The sequence below is a fragment of the Haliotis rufescens genome, unplaced genomic scaffold (genome assembly GCF_023055435.1).
Source record: "Haliotis rufescens isolate VD_foot unplaced genomic scaffold, xgHalRufe1.0.p SCAF_21, whole genome shotgun sequence".
Taxonomy (NCBI): Eukaryota; Metazoa; Mollusca; class Gastropoda; order Lepetellida; family Haliotidae; genus Haliotis; species Haliotis rufescens.
Genome location: NW_025963902.1, coordinates 957,684 through 982,361, shown reverse-complemented (window position 1 = coordinate 982,361; position 24,678 = coordinate 957,684). Strand labels below are relative to the sequence as shown.

The 24,678-nt window shown below is 44.6% G+C and overlaps 1 protein-coding gene across 1 annotated transcript in view; it reads left to right on the top strand.

Annotated features, from left to right (window-relative positions):
- LOC124141655 (eIF-2-alpha kinase activator GCN1-like) overlaps window positions 1-24,678 on the top strand; it is a 79,459-nt gene that overhangs the window by 52,428 nt on the left and 2,353 nt on the right. The window contains exons 30-50 of the mRNA XM_048401066.1: window positions 938-1,059; window positions 1,455-1,569; window positions 2,190-2,369; window positions 3,634-3,854; window positions 4,558-4,765; window positions 5,379-5,575; window positions 5,971-6,160; window positions 6,965-7,035; window positions 10,015-10,230; window positions 10,631-10,795; window positions 11,451-11,612; window positions 12,359-12,451; window positions 15,225-15,368; window positions 16,213-16,482; window positions 17,318-17,431; window positions 17,863-18,093; window positions 19,517-19,710; window positions 21,930-22,141; window positions 23,030-23,178; window positions 23,491-23,592; window positions 24,138-24,356. Coding sequence (XP_048257023.1) covers window positions 938-1,059; window positions 1,455-1,569; window positions 2,190-2,369; window positions 3,634-3,854; window positions 4,558-4,765; window positions 5,379-5,575; window positions 5,971-6,160; window positions 6,965-7,035; window positions 10,015-10,230; window positions 10,631-10,795; window positions 11,451-11,612; window positions 12,359-12,451; window positions 15,225-15,368; window positions 16,213-16,482; window positions 17,318-17,431; window positions 17,863-18,093; window positions 19,517-19,710; window positions 21,930-22,141; window positions 23,030-23,178; window positions 23,491-23,592; window positions 24,138-24,356 — 3,575 coding nt within the window. The remainder of the gene's footprint in view (window positions 1-937; window positions 1,060-1,454; window positions 1,570-2,189; window positions 2,370-3,633; window positions 3,855-4,557; window positions 4,766-5,378; window positions 5,576-5,970; window positions 6,161-6,964; window positions 7,036-10,014; window positions 10,231-10,630; window positions 10,796-11,450; window positions 11,613-12,358; window positions 12,452-15,224; window positions 15,369-16,212; window positions 16,483-17,317; window positions 17,432-17,862; window positions 18,094-19,516; window positions 19,711-21,929; window positions 22,142-23,029; window positions 23,179-23,490; window positions 23,593-24,137; window positions 24,357-24,678) is intronic.

The window sequence follows — 24,678 nt, the reverse complement described above, 5'->3', positions numbered from 1 at the left end:
AGGGTAAAGAAAAAATTAATCAGTCATATCTCAAACTTTACTTTTTATTTGTTGTTATGGTTATCACATTCAAGGAAACTTCAGTTCCTAGGTTTAATTCAACTCTAAAATCCATCTAAAATGATACACTGAAAACTATCGCTATTTATCGCAATAGTTGCTTGCAATATTAATAGTTATCGCAATAGTGATTTCCAGACCAGTAGTCACCCCTAGTGCAGGGCTAGGTGCTTGGGGACGGGGGTAGCGTTAGAGATAAGCTTTCCCGGGTCAGACAAATCTGTTGTATCATATGATTGGTTTAAGTGCCAACTAGAGTGGGTGTTGATGGTCACATGTAATTGAGCTGTTTGTGTGTTTGCTATCTACCTCTGTTTGCCTGTATAGGAGGATGGCTGTATGATTTGCCGGTGTTGAGAGTCAGCATTACTCATGAGCATAATTTTAAGAGTTATCCAAGACTTTGATTAAGGAGATTGCAGTGTTATTGATTATTCAACTTGTTGCAGTCCCTTGAAGTGAGTGAGTTGGGTTTAAAGCCGCTTTTAACAGTATTCCAGTTATATCGCGGCGTGTCAGCTTAATGTCGGAGGAAAGCCTGAAGTGATGCAGGTCTCAGACATTTACCACTTCGGTGAAACCCATGAGCACGGGTATGGTGCTGACAAACCTAGAAACATAATCAGGGCAAACCGTGATTCGATCCCACAATCATAGGTTTCTGGCGTGCCCAAGGAACGCAACTCTGCACAGTGAATCCGGCAGATTCCTGTGCCCCCGCAGTCCCTTGGGTGTTTAATGGGCACCAGTACTGGCTGCTACAAACATGTTACAGGACACAATACAATATCATAAGAAGTATTTTGGATGCAAATCGCATCAAACATGCTGGATTCCTGTATCATGTGATACATCCGGTACCTGACGCTGGTTGCAGGTGCCCTCTTTGCCTTCGAGATGCTGTGTAATATGCTGGGGCGGCTGTTTGAGCCCTACATCGTGAACATCATCCAGCACCTGCTGCTGTGTTTCGGAGACAGCAACCAGTATGTGCGGGAGGTGAGTCATATAACTGCTGAGACTACTGTGTTACTCAGAGGCTAATGTCTGAGTAAGAAAATTTAACAGGATGGATTTTTATAAAGAAGTGCATTATTTCAACATGCATATACTTTTAAAAATGTAATGTAACAATTTAGATGCACATAAAATGCCTTTAGGTATTATTTTGAAAAATATTAAGAGTGAGTGAGTGAGTATGGTTTTATGCTGATTTTAGCAATATTCCAGCAATATCACAGCGGGGGACACCGGAAATGGGCTTCACACATTGTACCCATGTTGGGAATCGAACCCAGACCTCCGGCGTGACGAGCGAACAACGTTTAACCACTAGACTACCCGACCTCCCCAAAACATATTAAGAAACTTCTAGAGATGATGTTTGTGTTCAGGCAGCGGATGACTGTGCGAAGGCGGTGATGCGGAACCTGAGTGCCCACGGTGTGAAGCTGGTGCTGCCGGCGCTGCTCAATGGCCTGGAGGAGGACCAATGGCGGACGAAGACAGGTGAGACACAACTTCCTCCAGGGATGTCAGACTTCAGGGTCTGACGACCCGCTCTGTGGTCTTGTGGATAGAGCGTCTGCATGGAGAGCAGAAGATGGTGGTTTGACCTCTGGACGTGTCATACCGAAAGACATTATATGACTGTACTTGTTACCTGCCGCTCAACATTAAGGGGACAGAAGAAGGATGATTGGCTCGGAGTCCGTGTACTGCGTCTGAGTTGGGTATCCATGTTAAAGTGTGCCATGGTGACAGTGGACTAGCATTAAAAAATCGGCATGAGTCCTGGACTCAAGCATGCAAGTGCAATAATCTTGATTTTGACGTAAAACCAGGTTCTGACTGTTCGGCATCTTCTAGTTGATGTAAGCAGAGACTAGGAGGCCACAGTGAAACAGTGGAAGAGTACTGCTAAAAAAATTATGATCATATTCACCGAAGAATACCCATTTGTCTCCCTGTCCTCAACAATATTTTCAATTTTTGGCAATCAGTGAAGTACAGTAAACCGTTGTAAGCATATATACAGGATATACACAGCAAATGCCTGTTAAAACTGTTATATACAGAGTTTACTGAACTTGTCTGATTGGCCTGTGTCTGTCTGTCTGCCTGTACAGGGTCGGTGGAGCTGCTAGGTGCCATGGCCCACTGTGCCCCCAAGCAGCTGTCGGCGTGCCTGCCCAACATCGTGCCCAAGCTGACGGAGGTGCTCACAGACTCACACATCAAGGTGCAGAGGGCGGGCTCACAAGCTCTCATGCAGATCGGGTCCGTCATCAGGAACCCTGAGATTCAAGGTGAGTACCTGTGACTGGTGTCACAGATTTTCATGATTTTTAGAAACCTCAAGCGATGAAATTTGGACTAGTTTTCATTTTGGTACAACTACATAGATCACTTTTAAAAGGGGAACCCGTGAAGATCCAGGGTAGAATAGGTCTTCAGCAACCCACGCTTGCCGTAAAAGGCGACTAACAGGATCGGGTGGTCAGGCTCGCTGACTTGGTTGATGCTTGTCATCGTATCCCAATTGCGAAGATCACTGCTCATGATGTTAATCAAGGATTGTCTGGTCCAGGCTCGATTATTTTCAGATCGACGTCATATAGCTGGAATATTGCAGCATTAAACAAGAAAGAAACAAACAAACAAATAAAGGGACCATTTGGAAATATTCAAAATTTCGGATTCATGTTAGATAACTCAGAGGAGGTTCTGTGGAAGGACGGGTCCCATGTACCTGGTGCTTTTGATGTAAGTTTTTATAGAGGGCCAACATGGAGGTCTAACGCGGCGTAGGACCAAGATGTGACCCAGTGGGTAAAGCATGGCTCACCATGCTGAAGGCCAGGGTTTGATTCCTGTGAGGTACAGTGTGTGAAGCCCTGTGTTGGTGTCCACACCATTATTTACAGGGGTGGTCAGGTAGCCTAGTGGTTATAGAGTTCACTTGTCACGCCGAAAGCCCGGGGTTCGATTCCCAACATGAAGCCAATTTCTGGTGTCCCCAGCCGTGATATTGCTTGAATACTGCTAAAAGCAGCATAAAACCATACTGACTCCATTATGTACAGACCACCGTCATGATTAACATGGCATTAAACAACAAACCGACAGCATGAATCTTTACTCATAATATCAATCACTGGATTGTCAGGTCCAGACTTGATCATTTAAAGGGTGCAGTCATATGATTGCATGTCATCGTACACAAGGTGAATCGTTGCTCATTGTTAATCACTGGTTTGTCTGATCCAGACTGGATTGGTACAGGCTGCAGGCATGTAGCAACATCACACAAGTAACACACTCACTCACTCATGCTTCTTTATCCATCCTGTGATGACCTGCTGTCACTAAGTTTGCCATTTATCGTCCGGGGCGGTCGGGTAGTCTAGTGGTTAAAGCGTTCGCTCGTCACGCCGAAGACCCGGGTTCGATTCCCGACATGGGTACAATGTGTGAAGCCCATTTCTGGTGTCCCCCGCCGTGATATTGCTGGAATATTGCTAAAAGTGGCGTAAAACCTTACTCACTCACTCACTCACTGTTATCCTTCAGCTATTGTGCCCGAACTGATTGACGCCCTTCAGGACCCGACCAAGAAGACCACGCCCAGTCTTCACATCCTGCTCAACACCAAGTTTGTCCACTTCGTTGACGCTCCGTCGCTGGCCCTCATCATGCCGGTCATCCAGCGAGCGTTCCAGGACCGGACGACGGACACCAGGAAGATGGCTGCACAGATCATGGGCAACATGTATTCTCTCACGGACCAGAAGGTCAGTGTGGCAGTAGTCGGGCCATCTGTGTTGTGCCTCACTCTCTCAATAGCTGCAAAATTAAAGGGCTAATTATGTGTCAGTTACTGTATCACATTTAGTTCATTTAGATAGTCAGTTAATAATTGATTAATAATAAAATTATTCTGTATGTATATTGATGAAACATTAACTATATGCACCTGCAATTAATAAATTGATGCTAAATATGAACTAGGCTGGTCCATTAAATGTTTGAAATTGAATGTTTTTCCTTTTCACTGTCCATTGTCCATGTTAAGGCTAAAAAAATAAAATAATTGGTTCACAGGCAATGGCGTTTGAAAATATAGTGTGGGTGGGCGGTGTTTTTTTGTTGTTGTTTTTGTTGTTCATACTACTATGTAACCAAATAAACAGATGTGTAACCAAATAAACAGTTGTGGGAAAGGGCCAGGCTACATAAATTTATTCCTTGGTAAATAAAATACTGCAATACTGTATTTGACTTCCATTGAATTTGAAATATTTAAGGATTTTTTTATTTTTTTAATGGAAAAATAAATGAAACGTGCGGCAAACTTTATGATGATGTGGGCAGAACAGAATAGATATTACCAATTTATCTATACACAATGACATTCCGAATGTAGGCCATTGATTCACTGACTGATTGCTCCCCCCTGTACACCATTGACTGACTCCCCCTTCTCTGTGGCGGCAGGACCTCTCACCGTACCTGCAGTCGGTGATTCCTGGACTCAAGCAGTGTCTGCTGGACCCCGTGCCGGAGGTGCGGAGCGTGTCGGCCCGCGCCCTGGGAGCCATGGTGAAGGGGATGGGGGAGACCATCTTCGAGGAGCTTCTGCCCTGGCTCATGGAGAACCTCGTGTCAGAACAGAGCTCCGTCGACAGATCTGGTGCTGCACAAGGTGAGGGACACATGGTGGTCAGGGCCCAGTCCACAAACTGCTCTTAGCACTATGATTGTCTATGGTTAAGTATGGGAGTTATAAATGTCTTATCACTATGACTGTCGTATATAATCTATACTTAAAAATGACTGTGATTGTCACGAGTGCGATTGTCGTGAATTAATGTTAACGTATCAGTGTTTTGCTTGTCTTAGAGCGGAAGGTCTGTGGTTTTATCCCCTGGCTGTGTCATACCAAAAGATTGTACTTGTTGTTACCCTTCCTGGCACTCAGCATTAAGGAGATAAACAAGGAGTGGTCAGCTAGAGTATACTATGTCTGAGTGAGGTACCCATATTAAACTGAGACATGGTATCTCAGTGGGCGCATGTCACGTTAACCGCCATTTCACCTTGACCCAAGAAGAGGTCTTCAGCAACCCCTGCTTGCTGTAAGAGGCGACTATGCTTGTCGTAAGAGGTGACTTACTTGGTCAGGCTCACTGACTTGGTTGAAGCATGTTATCGATCCCAATTGTGTGTATCATGCGGGGTTAAACAACAAGCAAACAATCTTCTAACAAGGTTCTACCAGAAGCTGAGACTATATGTCAGTAACCTTTCTCCCCCAGGTCTGAGCGAGGCCATCGGCGGCATGGGACTGGACAAGCTGAAGAAGCTGATGCCCGGCATCATAGAGACTGCGGAGAGAGACGACATCGCGCCCTTCGTCAGAGACGGATACATCATGACCTACATCTATCTGCCCACAACATTTGGCAGAGATTTTGCGATATTCGTAGGCCCTATTCTACCATCCATCTTGAAGGTAGGTGGAAATTAAGCTGTTCCAGGGTAGCTTCTGATTAACAAATATGTGTGATTCTGTGGTCACTCCAAACAGAACTAACGGGGTCCGTACTGAGAATGTTTCCATGTGTAGTACGTCCATTGATCAGGCAAAATGTATAGCAACACTCTATGCTCCCTCAATGAGACCTTTTGTTTTGTATCAATCTCTGTGATGAAAGAGAATAGAAAGAGTCTGGCTATGCTGGAAGAATGAGCATTATGTGCAATGATTTAGCTTGAACGTTTTTACATCTGGAGTTCATTGCAGCCCCTCCAGATGTTTTGTTGCTGTGATACGCTTTTAACGTGTGTCTGGTGACACAGGTCCCCAAGGTTTATCAGTTCAGTAATAGTGATTCCCTTGTATTGCAGGCTCTTGCAGATGAAAGTGAGTATGTACGTGACACAGCTTTGCGGGCTGGCCAGAGAATCATCACGCTGTTCGCTGACACCGCCATCTCACTGCTGCTGCCAGAGATCGAGAACGGACTGTTTGCTGACAACTGGAGGATCAGATTCAGCTCAGTACAGCTCCTTGGGGACCTGCTCTACAAAATATCAGGTGAATACTGACAGCTCATTCAGACATGGACGCCCTGTAGTCTTGTGGCAGAGTATCCGCCCGGAGAGCGGAAGGTCTGAGGTTCCATCCCCGGCCGCGTCATAGTAAAGGATGGTACTTGTTGTTACCCTGCCTGGCACTTGGCATTAAGGGTCTTAAACAAGGACTGGTCGGCTCAGAGTCAGTATACTGTGTCTGAGTGGGGTATTCATGTTAAACTGCGGCATGGTATCTCAGTAGGCATTAAAATCGGCATTAGTCTGGTCTAATACAAGCAGCCACACACACAAGTGGATTCACACAGCCATATAAGTGCACTAATCTTGGACGCGAAGTTAAAACCCATTTCACCTCACCTCACCTCACCTCACCTCACCTCACCTCACCTCGGGGGCACGGGTGGCCCAGTCGTGTAAGGCGCTGCGATTTGCCGTGCAGAGTTGCATCCCTTGGGCATGCCAGAAACCTATGATTCTGGGTTCGAATCCCTGTTCGCCCTGACTCTGTTTCTAGATTTGTCAGCACCATACCCGTGCTCATGGGTTTCACCGAAGTGGTAAACATCTGAGACCTGCATCACTTCGGGCTTTCCTCCCACACATTAAGCTGACACGCCGTGATATAACTGGAATACTGTTAAAAGCGGCATTAAACCCAACTCACTCACTCACTCACTCGCTCACTCACTCACTCACTCACTCACATCTTGCGACCTCATTCAGACATAACAATGGAGGTTAGAATAAGAATAAGACGTGTATTTCCTGTCGCCTGACATGTACTGACGGTGTATTAATTCTGCAGGTGTCTCCGGCAAGATGTCCACGGAGAGCGCAGGGGAGGATGACAACTTCGGTACAGAGACATCACAGCAGGTAGGCAGGCCCCTGATAGTTACCATGGTTACGATGTACTTGCCATCTACTGAATGGAACAAATGCCTCCAAAGCTTTACTGATAAGATAGATGCCCTGGTTATGTTAAAACAATGGGGAAATTGGAAACTTTGCACTAGCCCATAGGAACTTGTATTGGCCTCGGGCTAGCTTTGTGTTACTCACTCACAGTTTCAAAAAAGTATTGCTTGGGGAAATTATGGACAAATTACTTGAAAGGAAAAATAATGGATTGAATGACAAATGAGGTGGTTGCTTCCGTATTGATCTTCTTTTTAATTTTTTTTAATATCAGTGAAATTATTTAGATGAGCTTGATGGGGGTAATTGGGGGTTGCATCCCTTAGTCATGCCAGAATCCTATGACTGTTGGAATCCCAGATTCACCCTGAGTATGATTCTTGGTTTGTCAGCGCCATGCCCATGTGCATGTGTTCCACCATAGTTGTAAACACCTGAGCCCCGCGTCACTTCAGACTTGACGCACACCGGGATATAACTAATACTGTTCAAGGTGGCTGTAACCCAACTAACTCATTCAAAAACTGGCTAAAGGCTGAAAATGATGCAGTAATGCATAAGAAGCATTACTTCTATTGTTTACATGGTTTTGTTTGTTTGTTTGTTGTTTAACACCTAGGGCTGGGACGATTCACCGATACATCGATGTATCACGATACATTACAGTTCGATACGACTATCGATTCGTGGGTCTATGTATCGATACAAAACGATACACAGCTGATATACTACGAGTAACAAAACGTATTTGCCGCTGTTTACATCGTCCGTTTTGTTCCAACGCAGTCAGTAAAGAAAATCAAGCGATGATACAAGGACAAATATGATAGGTTGATTTTCGAAGTAGGACCAATCAAATGACTCGTATTAGTTTCAGCCTTCAAACATGGCGACTGGCTTTCCGGCCAAGAAGCATCGAGTCCCCAGACACCATTTACCGGCCAAGTCGTAGTCACGTCAAAATAGTATATCTTTTTATGGACCTACCTGTAATATCATTCATTTATTAAATCTATCACATTTCATAATGTCTGAAATACATATTCCAATTCAATTTATCATTTTTTATCGATAAATTAAAAAAATATTCACTAATATTCCCGCGATGTTATTGAAATACGGGTCCACATCGAACATGTCAAAGAGCAAAATAAAGACGTTTTAAACAAATCTTTAAATATATTATACAAAGTAATAAATGATATCAACAAAAATATATTACATCTAAGTTATTATTTCCATCTTTTCGTGCTATCGCGTGTAATGTAAGTCAAATGACATCTCGGCTTTCGTCGCCTTGAATTCTCGGCTCGGACACAATGTCTGATGCAAAAATATATGCATGAAAAATCTTTGTCACAGCTCGTAACCTAGCACGATACGTTCACGAAGTTCCATATTTTTAATATATATCGTGATTTACTGCTTAAAACGTTCAGAATAGCACGATTTAACAAAACATCTTTCGCCAACTTTTGAAATCAAACACGAGCTTGGTATCACAGCTGTAATTTGATTGGCTGCCTTAGGTCACGTGCTCAAAATTGTCAAATCACGAAACTTGTAGCAGATTTCGGCAAGAAAGCGTCATTAGAAACCAATTTTAATCCAACGAAATCGCTTGTTATAACTCGGAAAAAAACAGTCGATGTTACGAGAATGTAGATGAAGGAATAAGCTTTCCAGCGATGTGTCATATGCCATTCTTCGAAGAACGTTTTATTCATACGAAGCCTCGAAAACGGGGGTATTTCTTCATGTTACTGAGCGGACAGCCGCTGTTATCGGGAAATGGGTGATGACAGAAACTATTCATAATTCTTTTTTTTAAATGATTTTCCAATTACGTAAACAATGAAAATAAAACAGAAATAGGTAAGTGGATTTTATGAATTCTTATATTTGCCGAAAATCGTCAAGTTTTCCCTTCCTTGGTCCTTAATCTGGATGTTAACAACGTGTTAGCTTCCTTTTTTCTATTTACAACCAACTTAATTAAGTTGTAAATGCATTATTTTAAATAATGTGAAAAACATAACTTTCATATTTATAAACCATAGGATCAGACCTTTCAAATGGTGTATAACATGTAGTGGCAAATATATTTTACAAGCAGATATTTTCTTGATAAATGTTGGCTTCATCTATCACACAAGAGTCTCTGGGAACTTGGTGTCCCAGCAGTAAACACTTCTGGTTGACTGGTGTTGAAAGAGTTAATGTTCAGACATCAGTTAAACATGTCTGACTTTGTTATTTACTAATTAGTGTGATGTTGATTATTCAAGTTCAGAGTTTCAGACAATTTGCCTTTCAGTGATCATTGTGAGAAAATCACAAACCAGTGGTTGTTTTTACCAAATAGTTCTGCTGTTCAGATGACATTTAGAGTGCATTTTTATTGCAGAAAATCCAGGTATTTAGTCAGGCTCCTTAACTCAGGTGTTTTGAGTCTTGCTATTGAGTGACATGTGCTGTGTTTGACACATGTTCTGAAGAAAATATTTAGTTATTTGATGAGAACTATTTTACATTAAACTTTCATCATCTTCCACCAGCTTGTGACATTATTTTTTGTATCGTATCGTACGTATCGTATCGTGACCCCACTATCGTGATAAGTATCGTATCGTGACCTTGTGTATCGTCCCAGCCCTATTAACACCACACTCTGCAGTTTCCCAGCTATGTGACGGCAGTCTGTTAATAATCGAGTCTGGACCAGACAGTCCAGTGATTGACATCATAGGCATCAATCCACGCAGTTGGGATATGATGACATACATCAACCAAGTCGGCGAGCCTGACCACCCAATCCCATTAGTCACGTCTTTCAGCAAGCATGGGTGGCTGAAGACCTATTCTAACCTAGATCTTTACGTGTGGTTTACTTACCAGTGGCATATCAAGGTTGCATTCTATCATTGTTTTCCCCAGGCTATCACCAAAGCCCTCGGTGTGGAGAGACGGAACAGAGTGTTGGCAGGGCTGTACATGGGCCGGTCGGACACGGCACTCCTGGTGCGGCAGTCAGCACTCCATGTCTGGAAGGTGATCGTCAGCAACACTCCGAGGACACTCCGGGAGATTCTGCCGACCCTCTTCTCTCTCCTGCTGGGTTGTCTAGCAAGTACCAGCCACGACAAGAGAACGGTGAGTTAGATCCTATACTTGTAAGCCTGATCCTACACTTGTGAGCCTCCAGTTTTGTAGGGGCCATGTTCAGGTGCCTGGTTGTGTGATGCAGCAGCCATGTTCCGGTGTCTGGTTGTGTGATGCAGCGGCCATGTTCCGGTGTCTGGTTGTGTGATGCAGCGGCCATGTTCCGGTGTCTGGTTGTGTGATGCAGCAGCCATGTTCAGGTGTCTGGTTGGGTGATGCAGTAGCCATGTTCAGGTGTCTGGTTGTGTGATGCAGCAGCCATGTTCAGGTGCCTGGTTGTGTGATGCAGCAGCCATGTTCAGGTGTCTGGTTGTGTGATGCAGCAGCCATGTTCAGGTGTCTGGTTGTGTGATGCAGCAGCCATGTTCAGGTGTCTGGTTGTGTGTTGCAGGTGGCGGCCCGCACTCTGGGCGACCTGGTGAGGAAGCTGGGTGAGCGTGTCCTGCCAGAGATCATCCCCATCCTGGAGCGGGGTCTGGACTCCGAGGAGGAAGACCAGCGGCAGGGAGTCTGTATCGGCCTCAGCGAGATCATGGCCTCCACAAGCAGAGACCACGTGAGTACTTAGTCTGCATTGTCCTCAGCGAGATCAAAGATTTCGGGAGCAAAACTCCAAAACCGTTGAATATTTGAAAAATATGGAAAATACTGAACAGTGTTATTTTCCTCACTGAACTGAAGGTATCCATTGGCTATGAACCAAGCTGGGGGTATACCGTATTTTCTTGAGTATAGTGCGCACCCATGTATAATGCGCACCCCCTTCTAGCGGATTAAGTATTTTGAAAAAAAAAAAATTTGAATGTAAAGCGCAGAAAAAAAATACACTGTAGATCTACGCCTTCAGCGAATTCCGGTAAACGAACGGGTGATGAGAAACTTGGTCAGTACAAATTCGAAATTTGAGATAAAAAATCACTAGACATGTTTATTTACCGTTTAAAAATGAGATTACCTTGTGTCTTTTCTCGTAAACTAAGCCGGAAACAGCAATCAGCTGTGTTTCGTGCTCACGGTAATATCTTTCCATAGGGGAAAAAAACATCAAAACTCATTATTTCGTGTATAATGCGCACCCCCTTCTACACAGCTGTGTTTTTTGGAAAAAAAGTGCACACTATGCTCAAGAAAATACGGTAAGTAGCCAAACTCCATTTCCTTTCTGCACCAGACTGGCCGGATGTGTCATCTCCTGATGACTCTTGTTGCAGGTGTTGGTGTTTGCAGACAGCCTTGTCCCCACGGTGCGCCGCGCACTGTGCGACTCACTCCCTGACGTCAGAGAGGCTGCCGCCAAAACCTTCGACAACCTCCACACCAACATCGGAACACGAGCCCTGGACGAGATTCTCCCTGCTCTACTTAAACAACTGGTGAGATATACTGGAAAGATTTTTTTTCCTAGGGAGCACGCAAATGGCTCCTTCTGGGGTGCACAGAAAATTCAGTGCAGAGTTGCACCTCTTAGTAGTGCCAGTAACCTTTGAACGTGGTTTCGAATCCTGGTTTGCCCACTATGTTTCTTGATTTCAAAGCTGAGGTCAAGGAGTTTACCGAAATATTTGATCAATGTCTAAGACCTGCATCAAGAAAATGCCTTGATATGACTGAAATACTGTACAAAGTGGCGAAGGCGAAACTCATTTTCTAAATTAGGTAAAATGTAATTGCAGTGTACTTGACTTGAAAATCAAACAATGACAGAGGTAATGACAGGCTCTGGGTTGGCCCAGTAGTTTATGGCGACACAATTGGCTTTGTTGCTTCAGAAAATGTGATCGTGATTTCGGCCTTAGGTCGCCCTCATTATGAGTCCTCCTATATTGGTCAGCACTATCTCTGCTGGTGGGTTTGGTGCTAAGTGCTGAATGTCTAAGACCTGCATCACTTTGGGCTTTCCTCCAACATTAAGCTGACACGCCGTGATATAACTTGAATATTGTTAAAAGCGGCGTTAAACCCAACTCCCTCACTCACTCACTCACTCACTCACTCACTCACTCACTCACTCACTCACTCACTCACTCACTCCTCCAACATCAAACTGATATGCTGTGATATAACTGAAATAAAATCGGTGTTCAACCCAGCTAATTCCCATTGTTATCCACCATTGCAGGACAACCCCTCTCAGGAGGAGGCAGCGCTGGACGGTCTGAAGCAGGTCATGACAGTCAAGAGCAGAGTTGTCCTTCCTTACCTCATACCCCAGGTCAGTAAACGTTTACTGTCAAGAGTTGTCCCCCCTTACCTCATACAGCAGGCCAGTAAAGGGTGACAGTCAATAATGTCCCCCCTTACCTCATACAGCAGGTCAGTAAATGGTGACAGTCAATAATGTCCCCCCTTACCTCATACAGCAGGCCAGTAAATGGTGACAGTCAAGAGTTGTCCCCCCTTACCTCATACAGCAGGCCAGTAAAGGGTGACAGTCAATAATGTCCCCCCTTACCTCATACAGCAGGTCAGTAAATGGTGACAGTCAATAATGTCCCCCCTTACCTCATACAGCAGGCCAGTAAATGGTGACAGTCAAGAGTTGTCCCCCCTTACCTCATACAGCAGGCCAGTAAAGGGTGACAGTCAATAATGTCCCCCCTTACCTCATACAGCAGGTCAGTAAATGGTGACAGTCAATAATGTCCCCCCTTACCTCATACAGCAGGTCAGTAAATGGTGACAGTCAAGAGTTTCCCCTTACCTCATACAGCAGGTCAGTAAATGGTGACAGTCAAGAGTTGTCCCCCCTTACCTCATACAGCAGGCCAGTAAATGGTGACAGTCAAGAGTTGTCCCCTCTTACCTCATACAGCAGGTCAGTAAATGGTGACAGTCAATAATGTCCCCCCTTACCTCATACAGCAGGTCAGTAAATGGTGACAGTCAAGAGTTTCCCCTTACCTCATACAGCAGGCCAGTAAATGGTGACAGTCAAGAGTTGTCCCCCCTTACCTCATACATGCAGGCCAGTAAACGGTGTCAGTCAAGAGTTGTCCCCTCTTACCTCATACAGCAGGCCAGTAAACGGTGACAGTCAAGAGTTGTCCCCCCTTACCTCATACAGCAGGCCAGTAAATGGTGACAGTCAAGAGTTGTCCCCCCTTACCTCATACAGCAGGCCAGTAAATGGTGACAGTCAAGAGTTGTCCCCTCTTACCTCATACAGCAGGCCAGTAAACGGTGACAGTCAAGAGTTGTCCCCCCTTACCTCATTCAGCAGGCCAGTAAACGGTGACAGTCAAGAGTTGTCCCCCCTTACCTCATACAGCAGGCCAGTAAATGGTGACAGTCAAGAGTTGTCCCTTCTTACCTCATACAGCAGGCCAGTAAACGGTGACAGTCAATAATGTCCCCCATTACCTCATACAGAAGGCCAGTAAATGGTGACAGTCAATAATGTCCCCCCTTACCTCATACAGCAGGCCAGTAAATGGTGACAGTCAAGAGTTGTCCCCCCTTACCTCATACAGCACAAGCTCCTCACAGCGATATCCCGTTCGCGGAGCTCTCTATACTATCGCTGCAACCAGTCAAAACTCCCCACAGTGATAGATGACCACAACCATGCTTGGAGTTGAATTGGCAGCCGATTGACCCTTATGTTTACAAACAAGTTACGACTGTCGTGATGCCGAATACACTTACTCCTGCTAAATTACTTTCTTTGTTTGTCAATTTGAATTTTTGAAGGGAGAAGTTGATTGATTTTCCATTATTCTGCGATCTCGAACCAATCTGATTATACAAACAACAAAGTAAATTCATCCGGAAAACATGGTCAGTTTTTTTCAAAATGAACTATGATGGCATTCCCAAACACATAAACAAAAGTATGAACTTGACTACATTTGGGGTTAGAGGGCAAATTTCAAGATTCTTGTAATGGCCGCACCCACACTGGTGGCAGGTGTGTTACCAAGAGTGTAACGAAGGTGTCACGCACTGGGAAGGAACTTGCATAAAGCAGGCCAGTAAAGGGTGACAGTCAAGATTTGTCCCCCCTTGTTGGTACTCCATCTGTTATAGGGCTGGAATGTTGCTAAAAACAGCATAAAAACACTCACTATACTCCAGGAAACACTCCTGTTTCATATCCTGGTTATATCTTGTTTTTAACATTGTGGTTTGGATAGAGGTGTAAAAACTGATCCGATGACAAAACATCAGTTGGAAGTAAAGTGTCAACAGTTGACATTGAAGTAGTGTAGATAGAGGAGTTCAAATGAACATGTGATGTGAATAACTTTTTTCCTTTCATATGTTTTGATCCAAATTACGCTTTGTTTGAAGATGAAACTTATTAGATGTAACTACCCAAGCAGTGTCCTGCATACAGGACTTAGTGGGTAACACTTTGTCATGAAAGAACATCGGCATTGTAGCCAAAAAAACAATGCATGTGTTTCAGGTAACATGGACCCAAGACATAAGGAGTTGGTTTTTTTGTTTTTTACAAAAAAAATTATTATATTTAACACAGATGGCTTGTTTAGGTCTGATGTTAGATGCAATGTTTCTCAAATTTGAAGGTCAAAATGGCTACAGCATCGATGATAAGTGAAAGTATGACTTTCTTCCAAATGTCAAATATGGGTTTCTTGATGTCAGTCCCTCCTTTATAATAAATTACCAGTCCCTAATTGCAACAAAACTTGATATACTATGTCTGTTTTTGTCTGTACAAAACTTGTTATCCAGGGGACCCCAAATACTAATTACAGGGGTCCTTCCTCACAGGACGTATGTAAAGTAATGAAATGGTGTAGTGTAAGGTACTGTAAGATTTAATCATTTCTTTATATCAGGAACTTTAAATTTTTTGTCAAGAATTTGGTATGATGAATAGTATTGTGGGTCCCTTGGGACACAATATATATTTTTTATGCATCTTTTCTATACATTTGTGCATACAGGACGCACATTTCTTCGTCTGAGTGTGTCGGCTCAGTGCTAAGTTCTATGTTCTATGTTCTATGTTGTTGCAGCTGATCAGTCCCCCAGTGAACACCAAGGCTCTGTCACTGTTGACGTCAGTTGCCGGGGACGCGCTCACACGCCACCTCGGCAAGATTCTCCCAGCACTGATGACAGCCCTCAGTGAGAAGGCCGGAACACACGAGGAGGAACAGGTGGGTGGTCCAACATGAACACCTTGTAAAGTGATACTTTCTCTATAGGCTAAAACACACCTCCGGGGTTTGGGTTGAAAATGTAAACACGCGAACGAGCTCAAGGCTTTACATGTTCAACCAAAACCTCGGAGAATTTGAGTGCCATTTTTGACCATTTTTTGTAAGTTTGGAATAAAAGTGGAAGTGGCAGCAGAGTAGTCTGAATCAAGGTATGGCACAGTGTGCCACCTTGCACATTGCACTTAGCATCGCCAGCCATGAGTCCATCTCAATCAGTGTAGGAGTATTTAGCATCCGCCCGGAGGCTTCATCTGCCTAAACACACACCCACACGACCTGTTTCTGGTGCCCCACCCCCTGATCACAGGGGCCCCCTGCTAGAGGGTTGACGGCTTCTCTCTCAGACCTTCCCACGGGCAGTAAGCAACAGGTGCTTGTGTGTAGCCCCTAATGCAAGCTTTGCCACCACGCCTTCTTAGGCAGTGTCATTGGCTGATGATATAGTTGCTATTGAATGACTTTTTTCTCAAAGGGGTGTGTTTATATGTTGTTGTAGTTTTAAAATTGAATGTTTATTTTGACATAAATTTGTGGTTGTTATGAGTGGGGGTATAAATACTGTCCTTTGTGGTTTAATAATTGTTGATTAATGTTTAGTTTTTAATTTTTTATGAACTTTTTATGAGATTGATCTTAGCTTCTTGAGATCATTGTTGATATGTCTTCATTTGTTTTCTTGTGTATTTTACCATTATGACTGCATTCACATATATTGTGGGTCAGGGTAAGAGAACAAAATGTACCATTTTTTTATCAAAATGTTTATTATTTATATTTTAAGGAATTAGGCTACTGTAGGACCGTCGTTTTGTCAGTGGAGGATGAGGTCGGCGTTCGGACCATTATGGAGGACCTTCTCAGTGCCAGTCAGATGTCTGATGCCAAAATGTGCGCCTCTGCTGTCACCATCCTCCACGCGTTCTGTAAACAGACGGAACTCGACTTCTCGGAATATGTGCCCCAGCTTCTGCGTGGACTTATATATTTGTTTACCCGCTCCGAGGATACTATTCTCCTGGCGGCCTGGAACTGCTTGGATGCTGTTACCAAAGTGAGTAGAAGTTGCTTGTGATGGAACTGCTGCTTATTAATATTAGAACAAGATTTCTGTCTTAAAACTGAAAGACAAAACAGAAAAAAATATCTTGGATGGATGGGGCTTATGCAAGGGAGATAACTCTTGAATGCCTGAATATTTTCAAATGTTATATCATCCATTTAGTTGCTGAAAATATAAAAAAATCCAAATCTTTTGTGAAAGTCTGTTAAACAAATAGAACTGAGATAAATGTGTTATCACTTAAAGTAAGTCTTTTTGCAATATTTTATGAAAAAGGTTTCATAAACGGATCACAAAATGAACAAAGGATGTTATCATTCCTTGGTATTATGTTATACTTCTTCATCTCTGCAATCTAAGTATTTCCAAGGTGATACTAACACATTTTTCAATAATGTAATTGTTTCATATATTAATAAATCAATTTGTAATTATTATTTAAGTTAACTTATACAAAACTGGCTTCTGCACTAGATACTCCTGCTTTGAAATTGCATCACATTCTTTGCAGACTGTTGTGATATGATCAGTAACCATCACTAATCTGCCACTAAAGCTGTTAGCTGTACCTTTTACGCTCAATACACTCGTTATTACTGTTTACAAACAGAAAAAAAGTTGGAAGAATGATTGATATATAGAATCTAACCCTCATGTCTTTTAATATCAAATATGTCAATGTGAGTTAATAAAGGTTTAAGTCCTTATTGAGCCTTATTGATATATTGGATATCGCAAGATACTCAGGTGAGATTCTGTGTATAAAAACAACTTAGTTTGTTAGTTGCTGTGAGGAACAAGGAATTCAAGTCATGTTTGTTTGTAGAAACTAGACACGTCAGAAATGCTCCAACACATCGCTGACGTGCGGACGGCTGTCCGGTTTGCTGTGTCCGACTTCAAGGACACCAATCTTCCTGGCTTCAGCATTCCAAAGAAGGTAAGACCCCGGTGTGATCAGTTTGTTCATCTGGGTAAATTTGCACTTTGTATTGGGATTTACACGACCCCTAGTCCACTAGTCTGAGAAACATTAAAATTTGTACTTATATTCTTACATTAATTCTTCTCCAGAATAGTAATAATAATAAAACACCATTGCAAAATTAATTGTGGACTAGTTGAATTTAATTTGTGTTCTACCTCCCTTGTTTTCGAGCTTTTGCGTTTATCACTATTTCAAAAGTCTTATCGTACAATCTATTCATTAACAATGATGCATGATAAAAATCTGTATCCCGCAATTTTATTTGGTTCAACTTATGACAACTTTCTAACTAATCTCAAATTATTCAGTTTATTTATGAAATAAATGTTGTCCCTTTTCCAACTTCTGGTGCCTCATCAGGTCGACCTTTTTATGTGTTTCAGGGAATCACACCAGTCTTGCCAATTTTCCGGGAGGGGATTCTGAATGGGTCCCCAGACATGAAGGAGGCTGCCGCCATTGGCCTCGGGGAGGTCATCAACCTCACCAGCCCAGAGGCTTTGAAGCCCTCCGTCGTCAACATCACGGGCCCACTCATCCGTATCCTTGGTGACCGCTTTGCATGGCAGGTCAAGGTCGCTGTCCTTGAAACCCTCACACTTTTGCTGGGCAAGGTATGGGAAATGTTTCTATGTATATTTATATTTAATTAGGTTAACATGTACCTCGGTACATCATACATGTACATACAGAGCTCTAGATCAGCTTTTGGTTATTTGGGTATCTTACCCAGGGCTTTGATTTTGATTGGGTATCCCCAATTCTTAGAGCGTATTCAAATTGTTTTTACCCACCAATTCCTGGACATTTAGGTTTTTGAACTTGAAAACCTGTTTCGTAACAATCTCTGTAAATCATTTCAAACTAAATGCTAGTGGTATGCCCATATGCGTCTGCTTGCTAGCTCCCTCTTTGGGAAGCCATTTTTGTTTGCAAAACCTAGCATTGAAAGAAAGGTGATTTTTGTAATCACGTATCATCAACTGTTTTAAATACTGGGCACGATGTGCTTTCAGTTGAACCTATCGGTATTTGAGCTTGTTTGTCAAACAAGCCTTTCCGAATGTAACTGTTGGTAAGTGAATTTCACGATCGGCTGATACGCAATCGTTTTATGTAATAGTTGATATATGTAGTAGTTTTATTTCCATAGCATATTTATGATTTTTGCTGCGTATGTAATACACTAGGATTTGATATGTCTGCATATTTAAGTTAATTCTATGCATATGGTGTGCAAATACACAGCTTCTCTCGAGCTCTGTATATAAATTATATTATGTTAACATCTACCTCAGTACATCATACATGTATAATGTTCTGTGGCGCTTTATCGTTATCAATGGTAAATATCATGCTGAAAGTGCATTATTTCCCCCAGTCAATGGATCAATGTGCACTCATATTTCATTCTCAGTTCTCTGGGTACTATACAACCCATGCTGTCTGAGGCGCTAAAAGGTTAACAGCCACATTGCCATGTCATCCTACCTTGTACCCATTCACTGCTGGGTGAACAGAGGCGCATTTCGAACAAAGTCACTTGCCCAAGGAGACGCCACTTGTGGTTTAGTGTGGGGCAGATCTGAAGCCCTAGAAACTATCAGAGCCAAGCTACCCAAAAATGGTCACTCATCCAAGGACTGTCCGCGACCAACGTTGCTTAACTTCACCGACCCGTGAAGATTCCTGGGTAGAATAGGTCTTCAGCAACCCATGCTTGCCGTAAAAGTCGACTATGCTTGTCGTAAAAGGCGACTAACGGGATCGGGTGGTCAGGCTCGCTGACTTAGTTGATGCATGTCATCAATCCCAATTGCATGGATTGATGCTCATGATATCAATCACTGGATTGTCTGGTCCAGACTCGATTATTTACAGACCGCTGTCATATAGCTGGAATATTGCTGAGTGCGGCGTTAAACAACAAACCAGCCAAACCAGCATAACTTCACCAGATTTATGACTTGTGCACTGTGCACAGTGCCAGACTAAAAATGAAACAAAAAATATCTAATTCTTTTTCTTTCTTGCCAGGTGGGAATGATGCTGAAGCCCTTCCTGCCGCAGCTGCAGACGACGTTCTTAAAAGCCCTGAATGACCCGAACAGGTCAACCCGTCTGAAGGCGGCGGCTGCCCTGGGCAAACTGATAGTCATACACACGCGTACAGACCCACTGTTCACTGAGCTGCACACCGGGATTCGTAACACCGAGGACACCAGCGTCAAGTAAGTCACTGCAGTACACACTGGCCGTGTGAGGATGTCAGGCTGGGTACACTGGCCGTGTGAGGATGTCGGGCTGGGTACACTGGCCGTGTGAGGATGTCGGGCTGGGTACACTGGCCGTGTGAGGATGTCGGGCTGGGTACACTGGCCGTGTGAGGATGTCGGGCTGGGTACACTGGCCGTGTGCGGATGTCGGGCTGGACACACTGGCCGTGTGAGGATGTCGGGCTGGGTACACTGGCCGTGTGAGGATGTCGGGCTGGGTACACTGGCCGTGTGAGGATGTCGGGCTGGGTACACTGGCCGTGTGAGGATGTCGGGCTGGACACACTGGCCGTGTGAGGATGTCGGGCTGGACACACTGGCCGTGTGAGGATGTCGGGCTGGACACACTGGCCGTGTGAGGATGTCGGGCTGGGTACACTGGCCGTGTGAGGATGTCGGGCTGGGTACACTGGCCGTGTGAGGATGTCGGGCTGGGTACACTGGCCGTGTGAGGATGTCGGGCTGGGTACTCACTGGCTGTGTGAGGATGTCGGGCTGGACACACTGGCCGTGTGAGGATGTCGGGCTGGGTACACTGGCCGTGTGAGGATGTCGGGCTGGAGACACTGGCCGTGTGAGGATGTCGGGCTGGGTACACTGGCCGTGTGAGGATGTCGGGCTGGACACACTGGCCGTGTGAGGATGTCGGGCTGGGTACACTGGCCGTGTGAGGATGTCGGGCTGGGTACACTGGCCGTGTGAGGATGTCGGGCTGGACACACTGGCCGTGTGAGGATGTCGGGCTGGGTACACTGGCCGTGTGAGGATGTCGGGCTGGGTACACTGGCCGTGTGAGGATGTCGGGCTGGGTACACTGGCCGTGTGAGGATGTCGGGCTGGACACACTGGCCGTGTGAGGATGTCGGGCTGGGTACACTGGCCGTGTGAGGATGTCGGGCTGGGTACACTGGCCGTGTGAGGATGTCGGGCTGGGTACACTGGCCGTGTGAGGATGTCGGGCTGGGTACACTGGCCGTGTGAGGATGTCGGGCTGGACACACTGGCCGTGTGAGGATGTCTGGCTGGGTACACTGGCCGTGTGAGGATGTCGGGCTGGACACACTGGCCGTGTGAGGATGTCGGGCTGGGTACACTGGCCGTGTGAGGATGTCGGGCTGGGTACACTGGCCGTGTGAGGATGTCGGGCTGGGTACACTGGCCGTGTGAGGATGTCGGGCTGGGTACACTGGCCGTGTGAGGATGTCGGGCTAGGTACACTGGCCGTGTGAGGATGTCGGGCTGGACACACTGGCCGTGTGAGGATGTCGGGCTAGGTACACTGGCCGTGTGAGGATGTCGTTAAGTCTATGTTAAGATATGGGTGTTACGATCACCTAAGTGCTACAACTGTCATAAGTCTATGTTAAGATATGGGTGTTACAATCACCTTAGTGCTGCAACTATTATAAGTCTATGTTAAGATATGGGTGTTACGATCACCTTAGTGCTACAACTGTCATAAGTCTATGTTAAGATATGGGTGTTACGATCATCTTAGTGCTGCAACTGTCATAAGTCTATGTTAAGATATGGGTGTTACGATCACCTTAGTGCTGCAACTGTCATAAGTCTATGTTAAGATATGGGTGTTACGATCACCTTGGTTCTAAGATTGCTTAGTATAACAGCACTGTGGGTCGGAACATGTGTCAAGTGCTCCATTGTTTTTGTAAGAGCTGACTATACTGATGATCTGCATCAACAGAGGGATCTCAGCACTACGACATCGTAACTCTGATACACCAACACAGGCTCACGACGGTCGTAGCTCTAAGACTGTTTTGTGCAAGTGGCACCTGATAGTTACAATGCATGACCTGGCTGATTTGGTGTCATCATACCCCGATTGTATCAACCACAGATTTGCCTGGCCACAGTGATTTTGCTGGAATAGTGCTGATTGTGACGTAAACCAACATTCACTCTTTAGGGTGTTGGGATCCGTAAAGATCCGGGTTAGAATAGGTCTTCAGCAACCCATGATTGCTGTAGACGGCGACTGTGCTTGTCGTAAGAGGCGACAGACGGGATCGGGTGGTCGGTTGGTTGATGCATGTCATTGTATCCCAATTGCGTGGATCGGCATCCTCCTCTAGGATTTGCACAGGCTGCTGTCATCAGAAGATGTTAAATTTTCAAAAAATTTGAAATAACTGCGTTTCCTGTCCCCGCAGAGATACGATGCTGCAAGCCTTAAGGTTCTGTCTGGCTGGCGCAGGGAGCAAGATGACAGAGAATATCCGCAAGCAGCTCACCTCAACGCTGAGTGGAATGCTGGGAAGTGGAGAGGACAGTACTAGGACGGTGGCGGCAGGCTGTATGGGGCAGCTGTGTAGCACGCTCGGGGAGGTCGAGCTGGGAGCTGTCATGTTGGACTATTTGTTGGGTAGGTGACAGCTAGAGAGCTGCCATGTTGGACTATTTGTTGGGTAGGTGACCGAGCTAGAGAACTGTCATGTTGGATTATTTGTTGGGTAGGTGACAGCAAGAGAACTGTCATGTTGGACTATTTGTTGGGTAGGTGACAGCTAGAGAACTGTCATGTTGGACCATTTGTTGGGTAGGTGACAGCTAGAGAACTGTCATGTTGGACCATTTGTTGGGTAGGTGACAGCTAGAGAACTGTCATGTTGGACCATTTGTTGGGTAGGTGACAGCTAGAGAACTGTCATGTTGGACCATTTGTTGGGTAGGTGACAGCTAGAGAACTGTCATGTTGGACCATTTGTTGGGTAGGTGACAGCTAGAGAACTGTCATGTTGGACCATTTGTTGGGTAGGTGACCGAGCTAGAGAACTGTCATATAACATTATTGGACCATTTGCTGGGTAGGTGACCGAGCTAGAGAACTGTCATATAACATTATTGGACCATTTGTTGGGTAGGTGACCGAGCTAGAGAACTGTCATATAACATTATTGGACCATTTGCTGGGTAGGTGACCGAGCTGGAGAACTGTCATATAACATTATTGGACCATTTGTTGGGTAGGTGACCGAGCTGGAGAACTGTCATATAACATTATTGGACCATTTGCTGGGTAGGTGACCGAGCTAGAGAACTGTCATATAACATTATTGGACCATTTGTTGGGTCATGTGACCTTATAATGATCCCAGAGGCCTGCCAGGCAAATTGTATTTGTAATATTTTATGGTTTTCAGTTCAGTGACTAGCCAAACAGATAGCCATGTTTTACAGGACAGTGACAGACCAAATGATATCTAAGTCTTCAAACAGTTTATTATGATTGTTTATTTCTTATTTGTCACAGAGGTTGGTGCTAGTCTGGATTGGCAACTGCGTCATGGTCGAAGTGTGGCCCTAGGCGTGGCTCTCAAGACATGTCCCGACAAAATCCTCACCCCACAGTACCTGAAGAGCGTCACCAAGGTCGTGATGGACTTAGCCAGTGCCGACAGAGTGAGTTCACTTGCAGTGGAGATGGTTTTACAAGAGAGGGCATGAAAGCATTTGTTTCATTAACAGCAAAGCTGCATTATGAAAATTAATTTGTAGGACTAATTCCTAATAAAATAACAAGATATTGTAATTTAGATTTGTGCAAGATTTCAAGTTTCATGAGCCTTCTCATTGTTTGTTCAGGGTTCTTAATTCATAAAGGCATAGTTTAATTATGTGAGTTATGTTTAAACATACTTATGAAAAGAAATGTATTGATCATAGAATAAAATGCACCTTGTGTTTATGGAATATTTGTTCCTGTTTCTGTAGATTCCGATCTGCCAGAGCGGACTGCGAGGGATCGCCTACATGCTTCAACACCAGAGTCAGACAGGGGAGATAACTCCAGAGCTACTAGCAGCTCTTATCAAGGTATTAGCATCTTCTATATCTTCTAAATCTCTACAATTGCTTTTAAGCAATCTTCCCTACAGAAGCATCTTATTATTGATGACCGCCTCAGGGGTCTAGTGGTAGAGCGTCCGCCAGGGAAGGGGAAGGTCCAGGGTTCGATGCCTGGCTTCGTCGTACCAAAGATGGTAATTTTGATACCATGCCTGGAGCTCTGCATTAATTGGCTAAAACAAGGACTGGTCAGCTCGAGTCAGTACACTGTGTCTGAGTGGAGTATTCATGTTAAATGTATGTGGCATGGTGTCTCAGGGTAGCACTTGAAAGTCAGCATCAGTCCGGACTAGTACAAGCGCACGCATGCACATGCATGCACCTCACTATATGAGTGCGATAATCTTGGACGCAACATTAAACGCTATTTCACCTTACTTCTTACAATTGATAGTTTGCATTTGTTATTATTTTGCCCAAAAAATGAGAATTAGTTTTTGGGGCCCAGCGAGTAACATGGTTTTTTTCACGAAATAATAATGTTTATAATGGATGGATGGGGATGTTTGCAGGGGATGAAACACGACTCCAACGATGTGAAGCAGCTAGTAGGCCGGGTGGCAACGTTCCTGGCCCAGTCCCGGGGGGAGCCGCTCCCCCAGACCGTGGTCAAGCCCCTCATCCCCCCACTCGTCAACGGCACCAAGGAGAAGAACACAATGGTCCGTGCCAGCAGTGAGTTCGCCCTGGTTGCCCTGCTGCACTTGAGAGAAGGGGAGGCGGTGCTGCAGGTCAGTTGCCATGGTTACCTACTGAATAACTAATGAGCTACTAGGAACTATGGACATCCGTTAGCGTTAGAAATTGGCACTAGTCCAGGACTCCTTGCCATACTGCCCAATAGTTCAAGTATCATTGGGACTTGTAGAACTTTGCCTTTATCATTGGTTATTATTGTGCTATATGTTATCACTGTAAGGATAAGTGGACTAAAACAGTTAGTGTGTATTGCTGTCCTTTCCTTGTTGTTGTGTCTGTCCATGCCCCTGATGGACAGACTTGAAGGACACAATCCATCATTCTCAGTTGCACGTAGGTTAATCTATACCCGTT